General features: G+C 38.3%; 1 protein-coding gene across 1 annotated transcript in view; it reads left to right on the top strand.

Moving 5' to 3' along the window:
* The window catches only part of LOC126480764 (mediator of RNA polymerase II transcription subunit 23), a 187,260-nt gene that overhangs the window by 129,972 nt on the left and 37,873 nt on the right, over window positions 1–19,415 (top strand). The window contains exons 15-20 of the mRNA XM_050104054.1: window positions 5,616–5,758; window positions 9,660–9,801; window positions 9,917–10,016; window positions 11,403–11,642; window positions 17,884–18,043; window positions 18,127–18,411. Coding sequence (XP_049960011.1) covers window positions 5,616–5,758; window positions 9,660–9,801; window positions 9,917–10,016; window positions 11,403–11,642; window positions 17,884–18,043; window positions 18,127–18,411 — 1,070 coding nt within the window. The remainder of the gene's footprint in view (window positions 1–5,615; window positions 5,759–9,659; window positions 9,802–9,916; window positions 10,017–11,402; window positions 11,643–17,883; window positions 18,044–18,126; window positions 18,412–19,415) is intronic.

A 19,415-nucleotide genomic window follows, 5' to 3' on the forward strand; every position in this document is an offset into this window, starting at 1 on the left:
AATTTTTGAGATGCTCATCAGGTGCTTATCCACACACAATGACATCATCCAAATAATTTGAAAATCATGGAACTTTTGATGTCATTTGTTCATGAAAGCATTGAAATAACAAAGGAGCAGATGTGTATTGACACAAGCCATGTGTATTGACCACCATAAATTTCTTTGTTTCCGTATCTAGAAGTTGAAGGTAAGCTTAGGTGAAATCAATTGTAGAAAAGAATCATCTACCTGCAAGGCGATCCATAAGCTCCTCACTGGGTAGAAGTGCAAAAGAATCCGTAACCGTTTGAGCATTAACTGTTGCTTTAAGGTTAGTACAAAGTCTGGTTTCTCTTTCAGTTTTTGTGTAGTAAGCAAAGGGGATGCCCATTGACTAACAGAAATAGGTTTCAAGACACCAATTTGTTCTAAGCTGTTGAGTTCAGAAACAATTTCATCACGAGTGGCATGAGGCAGCGGACATGTGTGGTAAAACTTTGGTTGAGCGTTGTCTTTGAGCATAATATGCACTTGAAAATCTTTGCATGTCCCATTGTGCCATCAAACAAATGCCCATATTTTTCACGCAACTGATGGATGATGGCATGGGAAACTTGTGTATCAATAACATGCACATTGTCTCAAGTGTTTAATGCAAACTAATCAAAAGCACCCATCCCAGCACATACACGGTTGAACCAATGTGAATGCTATTGATGCAGTCGTATTTAGATATTTTGTTCGCGAAGTGCATATCCTAAGAAAAGACACACTGTCTCTATTGTAGGTTATAAGTCACATATGTGTTTTTTGGAGCTGAGGGTGTCCCAGTTGCTTGTAAGTTGTTTGATTAATCAGTGTGACTGAAACACTGGTACATAACTGAAATAGTACTAATTTATTGCAAATCTGTAAAGACGTGAATATTTGGCGGCTTTTTCTCTGAATGTGACTGTCAATTACAACTTTGGAAAGACTGCTTTTATCGGTTTGTGAGAGACGAAGCCTTTTGCTGTTGCCCATGTGAGGAAAGCTGATTTGAATTAGTCAAGTTTTGTACTGTGCACATTGCATTGTGATTCATGTGCTTGCAGCAGTTGTTCCTGTGAATATTGCCCGTAGGAGCAGGTAAAGATTTAGAATGTGAGATCATTTCGATCTCCTTATTGCCAGATCTGTATTGAAATTGAACAGGCACTTTCTGTGAGTGTCCTGACTTGTGACAGTGTTGTCATTCCACTTTGTAGAAGAAGCAGTGTTGGTGATTGTGTGTGGCATAACACTTGACACAGGACTTTGGAGAGTGTGAATTTGCAGTATTAATGGCTGACCAACTCATGACCTACTTACACTGTGGTTCGGAGCTGTTGTCAACATGAGCTATGTAAGGCAGAGCCCACTTAGAACTGAGATCGGCGAGTGTTGCGACAACAGGCATATTAAAGTCATTTTCCATGAAAACTTGTACTGCCTAAGCTTCAGTTACTTTAAGTATATAATTGAGACAAGGATTGTGACAGTTTAGACTTCCTGATAGGATAGGGTTTGGGGCCCTACTTGAAGATGTGCACTCCTACCCAGGGAAAAAGAATTAATGTTGTGAGCCACCTGCGATTTTGTAGGCTGCAAAATGTTCACTGAGCTGTGTGTGGTACTCTGATTATTCCTTTTGTTTCTCATCAAAAGAGGGGAAGGTAAGAGGCAAAGATTGAATTTTTTGGCTCTGAAACTGAATAAGTGCAGTATGCGTTTGCCCTCCAGAAGCAAAATTTAAAGTGCTTCAACAGTAGATATAACAAGTGGAGGAACACTATAAGAATAATGCAAAAATGAAGAAATCTAGACACTTTTGACTCCTGGCTGTTTCTAGAAATTAAAAACTTCAGTTCGTTCTGCCAACAGTGAAAGAAATATTGATTAGCTCAGTATGCAGAGATGTGAGTCTTCTTCTGTATATCCAAGTTGTCACTAATTACAAACATGCTGTCAGAAACATCTCTTGCGCCCATTGGTGTAATGAGGTGGTGGACTCTCTGGAACACAACAAACTCTACAGAATGATTAAAACATAAATGTATGTACTTAAAATGTATACAGTATTGAATATATGTTACTTTCTCTCTCTCTCACTCACTCACTCACTCACTCTCTGGTATTAGTTATCAGTATTTGGTAGCAGTTGGAGCAGCAGTAGCACTGTACAGGGTGTCCCACTCATACCTCCCTGATTTCAAGGACCCAGGAGAGAAAAACCACAGTAGATATGACAATGAAAAATGCACCACATTGAAGAACATCTCAAAGAATTTATATTCCCACATCAGAAGTGCCAAGTATCATAGCCAGAGTGCAGCATGGTCGCATGAAGTGAAAATGCCAACTCCACAGCAGTGCGCGTAAGCAGTAGTGTGGTTTGCAGAAACAAGATCGCCGATTGCTCTGCAAAGAAATTGTCATCGTGTGTATGAATGTGATCCACCTGATGTGAAAACAATTAAGGAATGGTATAGGAAGTTTCTGGCAACAGGAAGTGTTCTGAAACATTCTGGCGGTGCACGTTATGGAGTTTCAGAAAAGAAAATGGAGGACATCAGACAAACGTTTCTCAGAAGCCAATGTAAGTCAATTCGTCAAGCATCTAGGCAACTTGTTGTACTTTGATCAACATTGCATCGTGTAGTTCACCAGCGTCTTCATATGTGTGCTTACAAAGTGCAAATTCTGCAACATCTGATGCCGAACAACGAACCACGCCAACAACAATTTGCTGCACTGTATTGATATGGATGCCAGCTTCCTGGAAAGATATTTATTCTCTCGTGAGGCAACCTTTCATCTATCAGGAAGGGTTCATAGGTATAATGTTTGGATTTTGGGTTTGCAAAATCTGTACGTTGTCATTGAACATGTTCGTGATAGCCCGAAACTAAATGTCTGGTGCAGGCTAATGCACAACAGGATTGCTGGACTGTTCGTCTTTGCGGAACAAGCAGTGAATGGGTCAGTGTATCTGGGCATGTTGGAGCAGTTTGTGTACCCTCAGATACAAGACCTGCAACCCAACATCATTTTTCAACAAGATGGAGCTCCGCCGCATTGGTCAATGGCTGTTCGCAAGTTCCTGGATAGGAAATTTCCCAATCGTTGGATCGGATGCGGAGGACTCATTGCCTGGGCACCACTTTCACCCGACTTTATGCCGCTTCATTTCTTCGTGTGGGGATACGTGAAGGACCACGTGTATGCAACCAAAGTGGAAGATATTCCTACATTGCTTCATCGTATCACTAATGCGATTGCAACAATAACAGAGGAAATGTTACGAAGAACTTGGCAAGAAATTGAATATAGACTCGATATTCTTTGTGCTACAAATGGTTCTCATGTAGAGGTGTATTGATGGTAAATAAATAAGTTCTCTGAGATGCCCTGCAGATTGGTGCATTTTTCATTGTCATATCTGCTGTGTGTGTGGGTTGTTGTTGTTGTCGTTGTCACCCCCTCCCCCCTCCCCCCTCCCCCTCTTCCCATGGGTCTTTGAAATCAAGAAGGTTTGAGTGGGACACACTGTACTAGGTTTGTAAAGTCTCATTGCACCGACATTTGTATGCCTGGAGTGATCAGAAAGTAGTCTGAGGACAGTCTAAGCAGAGCACATGTGTGTGGCAGCTGAAAGATACCCATGGACCAATCACAATCACAGTTTCAGGCATTGTGACAACACGAATTCGGCATCCTCTGGTGGCATGTATAGCACTACCGGGCAAGCCCTCTACATCAGTGGCTTGTGGCAGCTGTTTTAAATGTGTCTTCTGCGGGAGATATGAGCGGCATGTGGCACACTGTCTGTGGTTGTTGAAGACACAATTAATGCCACAGGAAGTACAAAACTAAGAAAGGTTATTCCGAAGAAATCATGGATAACCAAATTGTAACTAAGAAAGGTAATTCCGAAGGAATCATGGATAACCAAAGAAATACTTCAACTGATTGAGAAAGGAAGGAAGTGCAGAACTGTCCAGGGAAAGAAGGAATACAACAGTATTTTGTTTAAAAATAAAAAACAATAGAATGTGCAGAAATCCTAAAAGGAAAATTAAGTGTACTGATAAGGTCAGGAATGACTAGATCCTGCAGAGTGATGAAAGGAATATACAGAAACCACTGACTACGAGAAGGGCAAGGTGATAGGACATACGGTAAAACATCATAAAGTAACTTCCGTGGTACTAGTGGATGCCTTAGAGAGCACAAAAACTGTAGGTCAAGACACAGATTGGAATATATGCAACAAATAATTGAAGAGTGGAGTAATTGCTGCTGTGAGGTGAAGAAATTGGCACAGGAGAGGAAATCACATCAGAACCTGTCAGCTATTTACTGAATTGAAGAGTCCCCGTTCTCTTTTGTTTCAATAGACATTGAATATCCAGGTTCCCGAAGGAAGAAATGAAGTGATAACCAGATCCATTGCAAATTGTAACACATGGAATATGAAATCTGTCCATTGTTTGTAGCTGATAAACATTCATTGTGCACAATAACTGGGAAGGCAGTAGTACATAATTAGAACTTACAGAGTTGAAGTTAAAACACTGATTATATTGTGACTCAGAACAATAGTGTGGCATTAAGAAAGGCAGAGAGACAGCCAAAGTACATCAGCATAGCAAAACATACACGCTAGAGTAGCAATTGCTGTAGTATATGTAGTTGGCAGTCAGTCACATGATTAATATAAAAATTAGTTGCATCATTCATTGATAAATAATTGTCCCTTATAGTCATTTTGAAAACAATAGTTTTGTTACAAAATATTCTGTCATTTTGGAACTTCTAAAATATGCAGCGTTCACTCTACCTGGTTTAACCTATAGAAATACAGTCTCTTGTTAGCAGCATCTGCTTAACTTACTTGTGAATGCTATGGTGCATTAACAAGTGCCCATGCCTACTGTTCTTGATTTGCTACTACATCCATACAAACAAAGTAAACAAATAAATAAATAAATACTTTTTCTCTCTATCTGCTGATGGACAACTAATATGCAGAGGAGGAAGCAGACAGAAGTACTAGATTTTGTAGACACACCACATGCACTATGGGTGAGCTAGGAAATGATAGAAGCTAGAGGCTTGTGTCCTTACAGAATTGCTAAATTTTGTGGCAATGCTTTAGGTGCTAATGGAAGGAAAAAACCCTTTGTATAAGCTCGTGAATACAACAAGAGTCTGATAATGAAAAATTCTGAATGGAAAATGTTGAGTGATCAGTAAGGCAAAGTGCCAGTCAGCTTATCTTGACTGCGCAATGGCAGTTATTAATGGCAGAAGCATCTTGCATGATGTTCTCTCTCTCTCTTAAAAGTTACAGTTCTTGATCCATAGCATTTTATGATAGATACAGAGTGAGATAGATGGCCATCAGTGATGCATGAAACTGTTTGAGTTTGCAATAAATTCAGAATTTTTCTATGTCCAACCTGCCTTTCAAATGGTGTGCCCTATTGGCCTCGTTTCTCTCAAACATAAATTAAACTTTCTACAATTCTTTCATTTTTAATTACCTTGGTATTCATTAAGTAATATACTTTAACATAAAGTGTTATGAGTTCTTTATTATCCTTTAACAGGCTCTGCGCACCCAGGAGGGAAATGAGGCTCAGGTCTGTTTTTTTATCATTCAACTTTTGCTGCTGAAAGCTGCAGAGCTCCGCAACAGGGTTTCAGAGTTTGTCAAGGAAAATTCTCCAGAACATTGGAAGCAATCAAATTGGTAAAGTTTTAACACCTGCTGATATCTCATATTCACCCTCAGTAGTACCTACAAATGAAGTACAACATCTCAGATGGTGAAACGTGGATAAAAATTATTTAAAAATACGTAAATGTTTGTGTTTTACCATCCATGAATGTCTCATATATATAAAACTCTTCTTTTGTCAAAAGTCATTGTTTGAGATTTTAGAGCATCTACACATTGCAGAAATGTGTCATTGGAGAAATGATAGATTGTAACAAAAAATTATGACCAGCACATTCACAAGAATCACAAATGTGTTATTTCAGAAAAAGAAAAGATTTGCTTTAAACGGTACATGTTAGTACCTGCTGCACCTACAGAGTGAATTATAAGTTGCTGTGTTGACCTCTGTTCTTCCCTTATTCATTATCAAAGTGCAAATGTGGAATTTCAGTGAAGTGGCTAAAACACAGCAGAAGAGAACTGTATGCCAACTTGAGAAGGGTGACATGTGGGTTGCTGCATCATATTTGGTGCATCCACACTGCTGAAGTCAGATATCAGAAGTGAAATTGGTTACATTATTCAGACATTTGCCATGGAATATTCTTTTCCATTGTATTTCAGTCACTTCACTGAAACTCCACATTTACTCTTCAGTGAAAAATAAGAGAAAAATGCGCAATAACACAGTAACAGGTATTCAGAAAAGCACATGTTGGTATGAAGGATTCAGATGGTACAGTTTGTAAGCAGTCATTGAAATGACAGCTTCACAACCTGCACCTACCAACAACGGCTTTTCCTAATTACGTAGGTGGGAACTCACCCTGCAATATATCCTGTGTTCCTGTAACCCTCCCTAACCTCAACCCTCACTAGTCCCTGTCCTTCATCCACCTATCCGCAAACCTGCTCCCAGTCCAGCACTACACCACCTTCTATTCCACTAATGCATCAACTGTTTTTCTCTCACTCCTCTACTTCTCTCTTTTTCCACCCCTCTGCCCCCATCCCGAAAAAAAAAGGAAAAAATCCTTCTGAATGCACCTAGCAGCCGCACTTTGTCCCTATGTGCTCCCACAGGTAGTAATACACCTTTCCCCCACCCCTACCCTGTTGTCCCTCCCTGCCCCAGTGTCCTCCTTACCCCCACCACCCACAAATTGCTTCTCCTATCAGGCACAGTATCTGTACACACTCCAGCCTCAGCAGCTGGAGGAAATAGTGAAGTGTGTGGGAGTTGTGCTTGTGTGAATGTTTGTGTGTTTTCCATTTTAGAATGAGGTCCTTTGGCCAAAAGCTTAAATGTATTGCAATCTTTTTGTTGTGCCTGTCTGTGACTCAATGTCTGTTCTATAAGATGAGTAGCACTTACTTTAAAATAATTTTTATGTTGTTTTAGCCATTTGATCTGGGTTGTTTCCCTTGCTAGAGCCAGAATTTATTTCACATTCCAGATGCATTTGTTCACAGAATGGGTTTAATGTCCTATTGATGATGAGTTTATGCCAAGCGGATATACGTACAGTAAACAATTGTGTTCATCATAGTGCAGTAGAGTAGTAAATACTTCACGTCTTCAGATTAGATGTAGTATCTGCGACATAGCCAGGGATCATATTGTATTTACAATTACATTGGCCAGTCAAGACTGAAATTGCAATAATGGCTGATGAAAGAAACTTTTATATCATTGAAAGTTACTACACAAACTGATAGTTGTTGCCCACATATTTTCAGGAATCAGTGTGTTACGGATACTGTATTTACTCGAATCTAAGCCGCACTTTTCCTCCGGTTTTTGTAATCCAAAAAACCGCCTGTGGCTTAGAATCGAGTGCAAAGCATTTGGAAGTTCTGAAAAATGTTGGTAGGTGCCGCCACAACTAACTTCTGCCGTCGAATATATGTAGCGCTCGTGTTTGCTGCTATCTCGTTTAAATCCTGTCTGCCTAATAAACTACGAAACTAGAGTGAGACAACAGCAAACGCGGAAGAATATACGTACCGTGTCATGTTTATATTCGTATTATTCTTATGCCTAATAGTGATACAGTCAGAAATGAAGCACGGCAACTGACTAGATTTTATAATCTAAGATGACTCTCATTTCTGTGCAGAAAAATTTTCGCGTAACTCTCATTCAGAACATGTTGTATCATACACAGTCTATTATTTGGTTCTTGTTGATCATTATCAAAGAAAGCAGCAGTGTAAGTAACAAAAAATAGCAGTCTCTTGCCATTGTTTCGCTAATGAGACAATTCCTCTCTCTCTTTTTTTTAATTGTACGCGGCGGTAGCGCGCACAAAAGCAAGCCATGCCGCGAGCGGCGACAGGCGGTAAACATGCACTATCAGAATGCGACAAACAATGCATGACACAGTACAGTAATGCATTTTCAGCTTAGAGTGACGTAAACACCTATAACAAAGAAAATGGCACTTATCAGATCAAAGCAAAATAAGCAATCGATTCAAACTAGACGAAGCACGTGGAAAATGAAGGGTACCCGTATAAATACGGACGGAGCACCTAACGCATAGCAATGGCTACGTGGTAAAGCTTACCTGCTTAGCTCACGACTCGAACCAAACTACTGTAGCTGTATCGTCATTCATTCGACCTAAATTGTGTCTCATACTACAATGGACCAACTTTGTTTCGATTTGGAGGTGCAGCCTAAAACTTTTCTCTCCCCTTGAATTTCGAGACTCAAATTTCAGGTGCGGCTTAGATTCGGGAATTTTTTTTTTTTTTTTTTTTTTTTTTTCCCCTTTATTTCGAGTCTCATTTTTCAGGTGCGGCTTAGATTCGAGTGCGGCTTAGATTCGAGTAAATGTGGTAGGTCTTTTGTGCTCAAAAGCTACAAACATAACTTGTAAAAGAGGTATTCCTAAATGAAGACTTAGTGTTTCTTTTGGTCTATAGTGAATAATCTTCAGTGTAGTGTGCATTGTATTTTTCATATCTAAAATACTTTGCAATTTTTAAATTATCTATGTATGTAAATTAGAGGCTCCAATTTGTAAAATAGTCCAACAGTTGGAAAATTCTAGAAATTGCAGATGGGAAAATTGTCAAATTGCCTCAGTGTTGAACCATCAAGGACACTCATAACTTAATTTAGAGTCCGTATGATTCCTGGCAGTTGGTGTTTATAGCAGCCAATTTCCTGTATCGAAAGCAATAGGGTCATGCCCATAGTTAATAGTCATTAACTTATGAATTTCATTTAGCTCAGGTTGGAATTTAATGTCTCAAATATGTTTTTGTTTTATCAATTGAATTATTATAAAAGTAGTTTACAGCTTTCAGTAAGTTTCAGTAACAAATGGTGGGTCGTGACCTACTATTAGCACCACGTAACATAGTGGACAGGAATTTCATGCTAAGGCAGACTTAGGATAGCAACAGTAAAATGAAATTTTTCACACTGTAATGCCTTGTTAAATGCAATAGATAAATTCAGATACATTTTAAACACCTCCACTATTTTTGTGCCTTGAATTCCTTTGTGAAAAGTCCTCAGTTCCAGGAATTCACTGTTACTGTAAGATATACCTTACTGCTTTCTCCACCTTTCATTCTTTGTGTTCATCTATAGCTTTAATGACAGAGCATTTTGCTGTCTAATATGATTTTCTGCTAATTTAATTTTTTGAACTACCATAAATATAGCTTTTATTTATTTTTGCTGTTATCATGTAAATAAATTCAGTGGTGTGAGCAGTTTCTGCTTTTGAATCTGATAAGTTTTCCAGCATACCTACCTACTCAGAATATAATTGGAAAATACCACTACAAGAAATAAAACTACCTATCTTCTGCTTCTCACCCAAAATGCCTGTAATTAATATCCTAGTCATTTTTGTATTTCTTCTTCTGCTTTGCCCTTTATTGACACGTAAATATTGTTTTTATTTTACAGGCATGAGAAGCACCTAGCATTTCATCGAAAATATCCAGAAAAATTTGCACCAGAAGGAATTCTGGAGCAAACAGGAGGACCATCATCACCATATCATTCCTTACCTGTTTATTTTGGCAATGTTTGTCTAAGATTTCTGCCAGTGAGTTAATTTCTGTAGCATTTACTGGCCATGTCATTATCTGATTGCTTGAAATTGCAAAATTCCGATTTTTATATTACATTATTAATAACCAATGTCTTTTTATTTCCATTAGGTGTTTGATATTCTTATTCATAGATTTTTGGAACTTCCACCAGTTTCAAAATCACTGGAGACATTACTTGAACATCTGGGCTGCCTGTACAAATTTCATGGTAATTATGTTTTACAGCTATAAATTTCTTACTTTTTACTCATTTTGGATGTCCCCTTGCTGTGTTTAACAGACTGATGCAATCCCTTCCATGCCACTCTTGAAATTCCCTGTATCTACCTTGATTTCTCATCTTTCCCCTTTCCCTACTGTTCTGTGCCCTCCCCCCTCACTTTTCTACTCCCCCTCTCTCCCCACTTTCCTCTCCTTTCCCACTCCCTCTCCTTCTCCCTCTCCCTACCGCTCCTCCTCCTCCCCCCTCCCTCCCTCCCTCCCTCCCTTGCTCTCCCCCATCCTCATCCCCCGTCTTTTCCGTATGTCTTCATTTTGGCTTGTGTGTTTATTAGTCCATCCTGTATATTGTATGCATCTTCCTCTCGAATATCATAACTAGCTGCACACCTGTTCTTCGCTACAGAATTTAAAGAAGTGCTTGTACTATTGTTGCTAATTATATTTTGTGCAGTTTTTATCCACAATTGTTTTAGCTTATTCATCCACATAAATATATTGTCTGTGCAGAGGTTGAGAAGCGCACCGGTAGTTTTCTTCCCTTTTATAGTCATTGTGTGACAAATTAAATTCATTTACAGAAACCATCATTTTCAGAGGTAACTAGGTTTTGGGGCCACACCATTTTAGGGCAATTAATAACTGTTGTGTCCAAAGCAAAAGCAGTGAGTATTGTAAAGCATCATATGCTCACTAAATTTCATTTATTCAGTGTTTAGAGCAAGTTCAGTGTTCAGCGCTAGTGTGGCCTTCTGATATAGTGCTTTATTGTCTCTATAGTTGTTACATCACTGACATACTAGAATATGAGACATTAAACAGAGAAAACAATCTGCTGTTTATAAAATAAGCCAGATTGTTCTTTTTCTCTCATTTATCTTGACTATACATGTAGTGTGCTTCTGATTATTATTATTGTTATTATTATTAATTTTGGAAATAACAGATTCAAAGCTAAATTATGTGCATAGAGTGCATATGTTTCCAAAAGATTTAATGTATCTTACAGAAAAATATAAGCACATTTTATTAATAAATCCAGGTGTTATGTAATCTCAAACTCTTAAATTGATGGAAAATTGTCATATTGCTCATTTTGGTCAAGCTGGATTGGACACTTTGAACTCTTTTGTTTTTTAGAATCAAAAGCAGTAATGAGTAAAGGATGTACATTCATATTTTAATGCATCTGAATTTTTTTAGAAGAAAAATAGTGTTATTATGCAGCCTTTGTAAAGAAGGCAGTAAATGGATTACACAAGACTCACCAGCTGATTTTTTATGTTATAATAATGTCTTTTGAAAAGTGATGACAGCTGCATTAATGTATCTAAACTTTTTAATCACTTGCTACACTTCAATTTCATACCTGCAGATCGTCCAGTGACATACCTGTATAACACACTGCACTATTATGAACGGAAATTGCGTGACCGACCATTGTTGAAGAGGAAGCTTGTGTCAGCAGTCCTGGGCTCACTTCGAGATATCCGTCCTCCTGGATGGAGCTTGTCCGATGCTTACCAGACCTATATGTTCACCTGGCAGCCAGATGATGCCAGCTGGGTACCAGAGCTTGACTATTACATTCGATTAGTTCGGCGCATTGTTGACAGTATCCTTTTTTGAGATTAAAAGAATTTTATTTGTGGTAAATTTCATGAATAAAAAGGTGATCCACCAGCAATTTACAAAAATACAGTATTATAAGTGTATTCTTGTTAGCGGGAATAACAATTGTGGGGTGAGGACTGTTGGCCTCTGAAGTTAAGCAGCCTTTCTGTGTTAAGTAAGAGAAGAACAAATCTTATTTTATGTCATCAATAAAGACTGACTTTGTCATTTGGTAGCAAACAAAGTGGTGCAGTGGGAAGACACTGGACTCGTATTAGGTGGCCATTCAGATTTAGGTTTTCTGCGATTCACCTCCGTCACATAAGGTGAATGCCAGGATGGCTCCTTTGAAAGGGCACAGCCAATTTTGTTTCCCATCCTTCATCATACCAAGCTTGTGCTTTGTCTCCAATGACCACTTTTTTTTTTTTTTTTAAAGATGCTAAATTGGTCTTTCTTGTTATTATGGCTATGTACTTAAATTTGTTTTGTTGTCATTTAGTGCCTTACAGAATCAGTGTAATGCCAGGAATAAATTACTGGGAAGATTGGAAGTTTTGCAACATATGACAAATAATGTTGTGGATGAATTTACCATAAGCTCCCATATCCCTTGGCAGTGAGTTACGAAGTGTATAAGATATAATGTCTGTTCTACATCTTTGTTTTGAATTTACAGATTGTTGTTGCTGTCTGGTGGTGGCATAAAAAATAAAACATTTACAGCTAAAAGTGAACATGACGTCATTTTTAAAAAAAAATTGGTTAATGTTGGGTTTATGAGTGGCTATATCCATTCAAATGAGAAATATGGTTTCGTTTCACATTTTACCCTCTCTTCTGATACAAATGTATTAATTGTAAGGCTTGTCACCAAATCATAACTTAGTCAGACAGCAACAGATGACTCCATTCAGAATGTCCTCATCGCAGATGTTTTCTCACACAGTGCATTGTTACTGTGGGAAACAAAACCACTTGACCTATGTGCATAATAGATGCTACCTCTACAAAGAATTGCGCAGGCAATTCATGTGCGTTATTGTTGTTTCCAAACTGATGGACTGCTGCCAGGATGCTGGAGCAGCAACCATATATAAGTGTGGGTACCATTGGAAGGTCAGGCATCATTCCATACTTATTGATGTGTTACTGATAAAATAATGTCAGTTGAACAGAAGTGATGAATGCAGGTCATAGGAATATATTGACTATACTTTAACATTTCAACATGCACTTGAGAATGGTTGTAAAACTGAAATCATGATTGTGTGAAATAAATGAACATCTAACAGTTAAATGGTGGAAATTTCTTTAAAAAAAATTCTACCCGACAGTGGTCCAACACAAAGGAAATATCATTATCCCGTTGTTAGTCCATGAACTTGGGTGCACTATAGTTCTGTGCTAGGCTGACTGTTTTATGTTGAGCATCCCTAACATTGCTCGTCTAGCTCATTGTTTGATCTTTGCTTTTGCACTTTCATAGTCTAGTCAACAATGAAGAAATAAAAACTTTGAGGTTTAAGTGTTGTAGGAAAGTTCTTGTAGAATGAAAATACGTCAGGATTAAAGGAGATCATATAATCACATACCGAAAAGCAGAACTGTTGATTTGTTCACACACACACACACACACACACACACACACACACACACACACACACACTCCCCTATGCTCCTGCGTGGGGCTAGACTAACGTGCCAATGCTATTTTTCGGCAGGTGGACTGATTGTGGAGGGGTTAGTGTCGGGTGGTGCTTTTAGAGGGAGAGGGAGATGGCCGCCTCCCTCCGAGCTGTCTAGCCCCCCCCCCCCCCCCCCCCCCCCACCCACCCGCAGTTGCTCTCCCTGCCTCCTTCTGTCTGCCCCCTCCCCCAACACTACCTGCACCATAACCAGTCCACCTACCGAAAAATAGAATTTGCATGTTAGTGTACCCTACCACCATTAGGGACATAGGGATGTGCCAGCGCACGTATGCCCCCCCCCCCTCCCCCCCTTTTCCCAGCTAGATGTTTTCTTTCTTTTGTGTGAGCCTATGGACAATTTCAATGCTTCTGCTTTTCAGTGAGTGGGCTCCTTTAATCCTAAAATATTTACAGACTTTGAAGTTTGCCGATGACATTTCTGTCAGAAATGGCAGTGGACGTGCAAAAACAATTGAATGGAGTGGGTAGTGTCTTTTTTTTTACTTTTTTATTTTTATTTGTTTAATTTTAAGGCCTATTGTACAGAACAATTGACCATAAATTAACACAGAAAAATGAGCTCAGATCAGTCTGAACTTGGAAATCTGCACTGCATAAACATTAATCTCACGTTATATCGCTGTCAAGTATGATCATCTTTGACTGGCTAACTTTGCCAATCAGGTCACGTTCAGTTGCAGTCATTAGTTCACAACCTTGTGGATTTACAAAACAGTGCTTTTGTTTTGTGCAAATATGAATTAAAAAGAAATAAATAGTAAAGAAGTCGTTATTAACACACAAAAGTTAAGTAAATATGTGAATACATTTCCCTCACACTGCTGAAACTTGAAATTTTTTTTTAATGATGCCACAGAAGGTAAGTTGCTACTCACCGTACAGCGGAGATGCTGAGTCACGATAGACCCAACAAAAAGAGTCACACGATTATAGCTTTCGTCTATTAAGGCCTTTATCAGTAGTAGATACACATACACACACACACGCACACACACACTCATGCAAATGCAACTGGCACACATGTCTGCAGTCTCAGAGAACTGAAACCACACTGCGAGCAGCAGCACCAGTGCATGATGGGAGTGGTGACTGGGTGTGGGTCCCCCCCCCCCCCCCCCCCCCCTTGCGACTCAGCATCTTCGCTATATGGTGAGTAGCAACTTTCCTTCTCTGGTATTGTTACATTTCATCCTGGATTTTCCATTGTTTGAAAATTTTTTTAGATGTGTAAGGCTAGGTTAAGAGATTATTGGGATTGTAAGTAATGCATGCTGATAACAGATAATCTCATAACAGTTCTTGGACACACACCATTCATTCACACAAGCAAGTGCACTTCACATACACACGACTGCCAACCCTGGAAGCTGGAGCCAAAATGCACATTTCCAGCTGACTTAACCTTTCTACAGGTAAAGGATCTCTTTCAGTAATTTGACAAACATATTTGCACATCTTTTTGTCATGTCTCGCAAAGAATTTCACTGATAAGAATCTTCCTAAAGTCCACTCTGTCTCTCATCTTCCTATTCTACCACATCTTCATCAGGATCATTTTCATTCAACTGTCTGTGTTGAATTTCCTCACTGTGTACACCTGCAGCTCAGGTTTGAGATGAAACCAACTCAGCCAATGCTTGAATTTCTGTTTCTATGTGGTCGGAAGCCATGGTGGTGTTCTGTTCATCTGTATGATTATTATTTCTTGCAGGTTGGTTTGAAGTGCTTCCATATCTTTATTCCTTCAAGAAATCTGCAAAGTGCTTTCAATTTCTTGTTCTTCAGTATGTTCTCTTGGGAAGTGATTAAGAACTTTTTCTTTGTTAATAGAATGAATGCCAGTTGACAAAACCCATTCATGATATTCTGTTTCACACCAGAAGTTATGTTTTAGTAAGAAGAATTTGGTTTTGGTTGAGTTTGATGTGTTTTATCGAGAGCTTTTTTCAAAAGATCCAGAAACGTATTCTTTAGAACAGTTGCCAGTGTTTTTCATCTTCCAATTTTGTCGTCACTTGTCACTAGGCTGTTTTCATTGGGTGGAAGAATGCCACATGGCACTAAACATGCAAAATCAACATTATTTTCATCACAAATTTTTATGACCTCTTCATCTAAATGAGAAGAAATATTATCCGCATTAAGAACTTTATATCCATGCAGTGTTTTGCATGAGATAAAAAACTACTCACAAACCAATCTCTGACTGTTTGGGCATTGCTCCAACCACTAACTGTATAGTTAAATCATGATCCTGTTGAGCGACAAAGCTTATTGCTACATGGTGGGCCATAATGAGCTCTTTCATTTCAAGTGTCATAAAGATGTAGACTTTTGTATAGGATATAGGGTGTAAAAGCACACTATCAGCAGACCCACAAACCATTATTGATGTTGCACTTCGGAAAAACTCATTGCCTTTTTTGGGTGTTCAACACCTCTATTATATATTCACTTCGGTCATAGTCATCATAATTGAAAATATTTGAGTCAGATGCATCTTCTAAAGTTGTTTCATGGTTCTTGATATATTCCTCCATACTTTCAGGGGATACTGCGGCTCGAGCTCATTTGATGTTAGTAGCAACCCATTTAGAATATATGTTTTTGTGACACTTCATTAGCGAGTGTGCCCAATCTTGTCCAGAAAGGCTGTTTTTAAATTTAGAAATTGTTCAGCATTGTCTGTCTAAAAGAGTTGTAGCAAATATGTGCAAATTTGAGATTGTAAGTGGATATCCCTATTCAGAACATTTGGCACAAGCTTTCAATATAGATTTCTCTTCTTTTTTGGAAAATACTGGCTGAGCACTCACCTCCTTTTTTTTTTACATGGTGCTTACTGAATACCATATAATAGGGTATGTTAAATTTTTCAGAAGCCACGCACAAGGTCATATGAGCTTCTTGAGGTTATAATAAAGGCAAGATTTCTTTCTTGAGATAATTAAACACATAGCAACATAAACTATCATTTTTTCTAGCATCTTTCATATCCAATCTGGTACCCTTTAAGTTATTTAGGTCTGTGAAAAGTTAAAAGCAATACTCGCAGATTTGTATGAAAATCTCTGTTATTGATCCGTTTGTATGTGCAGCACTTGGGCAGTGATGAAGAGTGGCATTCAGTGCTGCCAGTGCAAAAAACAGTATTGTACAGTTGCATTCAGAAATGAAGTAATTCTTCTTTTTAAAAGTTATAAAGCTTTTATCAGAGTAACCCAATTCCACGATAACTTTCAACCTGCAAAAAACAATATTGTACAGTTGCATTCAGAAATGAAGTAATTCTTTTTAAAAGTTATAAAGCTTTTATCAGAGTAACCCAATTCCACGATAACTTTCAACCTCTGTATTTTGGATAAAGATAAAGATTCAAGAAAATTTTCCAGTTTGTTTGAGATCTGGATCTTTGGAGTACATTGTGAAAATTTCAGTCATTTGTTGTGTATAGTCATCTTGGAATCTGCGCCTCAGTGTTGGTACGTAAAAAGCATGTTTCTCGGGTTTTTACAGGAACCGCCCATGAACTAAATGATGCTGCCTTCATAAGCCCTTTAAGGTGCACCATAAACCATATATAATGCAAAAAGAACTGAGCGATTTGCTCTGTATGCCTAAGCTGGAGGAAGTGTGTAATATTCTTACTTTGACCCTGTGTGGTGGGACAGTTAGTGTGGGGTGTACAAATGGTCCATAGCCCAAGGGCCATCCAAAACATTTGACTCTTACTTTCTATCACCAATAGAATTTGAGCCTCAGAAAATTGCATTTTTATATGCGGCATTTTGTGACATTAGGTGGCACATGCTGTTGCATGCATACCAATACCATTACCCTGACAACCATGCCTCCATCCTTGCTACCCTCCCTGTTTACCTTTCCCTGTTGCTTTCATAACCTGGGTTGTGAGTAACTGAATCCACTTTCCCTTCTTCCCCTTTTTTCTCCTCTCTCCTCCCTGATGAAGGAACAAAGTTCCGAAAGCTAGGAATGTAAATTTTCAGTTCTGTTTTATGTGTATCTATCGGCTGTACTGAGCTGAGGTAAGTAACTGGCCAGCCCCTCTATCTCTTTGTTAGTATTTGTTTCATATTCTTTTACTAATAGATAGAAGATGATGAATCCAAATACCATTGCTCTGACTATATTTTTGTACTAATATATAGAAGATGTTGAAACATTCCTTGGATAAATCTGAGTATATTGCCATTGATCCATATTTGTTTAAAACAGTGTGATTAGGTGTTTCTAAGAGTTGAAGACGTGAACAGTTTCTCTCAGTGTGGAAATTTTTTGCTTATTGAAATGGTTCTATTTAAAGTTTGCTATTCAGATACTATCTTTGCATTGAAAAATGTAATGCTTGGAATAAAATGCATACAAAATAATGCCCATATCGTTGGTATTGAATTAAAATAATTTTCTTGACTGTATGGCAATTGTGGATGTATTCATTGTTATTAGTATTTTGAGAAGTGAAACAAAATTCTTGTTGTCATAGTGTAATGATCCTTAATTCTAATGTAGCAATGTCAGGAAAATCACAGTTTCCATCAACAGATTGGAGATTTAATGAATTTCCAAATCCAGCAGCACATGCTCTCTATGTCACTTGTGTAGAACTAATGGCTGTCCCTGTTACTCCTACAATGGTGGGAAACAACCTTCTGGATGTTGTTGCCAAAGGGTGAGCAGACATAAAGTGGACACATTGTTATTCTTTTCTGTTTTGTCATTTAATAATTATGCTATTTTCGTTCACAATTTCAGCTATACAGTGATTCCCCCAAGCCAAATTCATTTGTGGATCAACTCTATTGGTCTCATCATGGCTGCACTTCCCGATTCATACTGGTGCGTTCTGCATGAACGCCTGGTGCAAGTGATAAGTTGCCCACAGTTGGCACATTGGACATATCGCAGCTCTCCATTCCAGATTTTTAAATTTGTTGCTACCCATGATGCTCTCCTAGAAAACAAATTTTCATACACTCTTGCACTGGCACATTCAATGTGGCATCATGCTGGTGTTGGTCAGATTACAACTGTTCCACAGTAAGTAATTTTAAAAAAATGCATATGTTTGTACACTTGTTTCTGCAGCTATAGATTAATGTTACAGTTTATTTAAACAGCAGTATTGTGTAAGGGTGTCATGTTACATATGATAAAATGTAGATTGCATATGTGACAAAGATTCTACTAATATAAGCTAGTGAGGATTCTAATTAAGTGAAGTTAATTGAAGAAGTGTGATGGTATTCAACAGAAAAGTTGATTAGCAGCTGTGTCGTCGATTTATAGGTTTCGTTAGAAACTGGCATTGTTCCAAGACTGATCGTGCACTTAATGGTAGGGAAAAGCTGTAGTTGAGTCAGAGCATCACCAGTCAGGTTTCAGCTTGATAGATGCAGTTGCGGCAAACTGTGGTCAGTTTGGGATTCTGTACATTGCTTATCTCTCCCGTCAGTCACCTCATTTGTTTTGGTCTTGATAACGTCCTTTTATTAAGAGCATTCCTGAAGCCATTTACTGGTATTCTGCATAACACTTTGGTCACCTGGTTTTAATCCATGACCACTAATTTTTCCTATTGTATGCCCAACCTGCATCCACACATTTCATTTTCAATCCCTATGCTAAATTTTATCTCCTCATTAATGACCTTGATGGGCAGTAGAAATTTATCTTGTGTTCCCACCATAAAGGTGTCATCAATATGTGGAAAAAAATATAAAGAAATATCTGATTTTAAGGCAGGCAATTTCAGTGACTAATACAATGAAATAACAACCTATACTAATGTACAGAACCAAACATTTATTTCTATGAACACCGAAGGACTGTTGTGAATAATTCTCTCTTGATTGCATAAAGGTTTCTTTCTTTCTTTCATTCTTTCTTTCTCTCTCTCTCTCTCTTTTTTTTTCCATTATCTGACAAACAGGTTCCAGGAAATGAAGTTCCATGTCAGTGTGAGGTAAATCTTATGCCAAAACAAGTAGGTTGAAAAGAGATATGAGTTGACACCTTGCTCTGACGTATGATTTACCATACAT

Source organism: Schistocerca serialis, chromosome 5, assembly GCF_023864345.2.
Source record: "Schistocerca serialis cubense isolate TAMUIC-IGC-003099 chromosome 5, iqSchSeri2.2, whole genome shotgun sequence".
Taxonomy (NCBI): Eukaryota; Metazoa; Arthropoda; class Insecta; order Orthoptera; family Acrididae; genus Schistocerca; species Schistocerca serialis.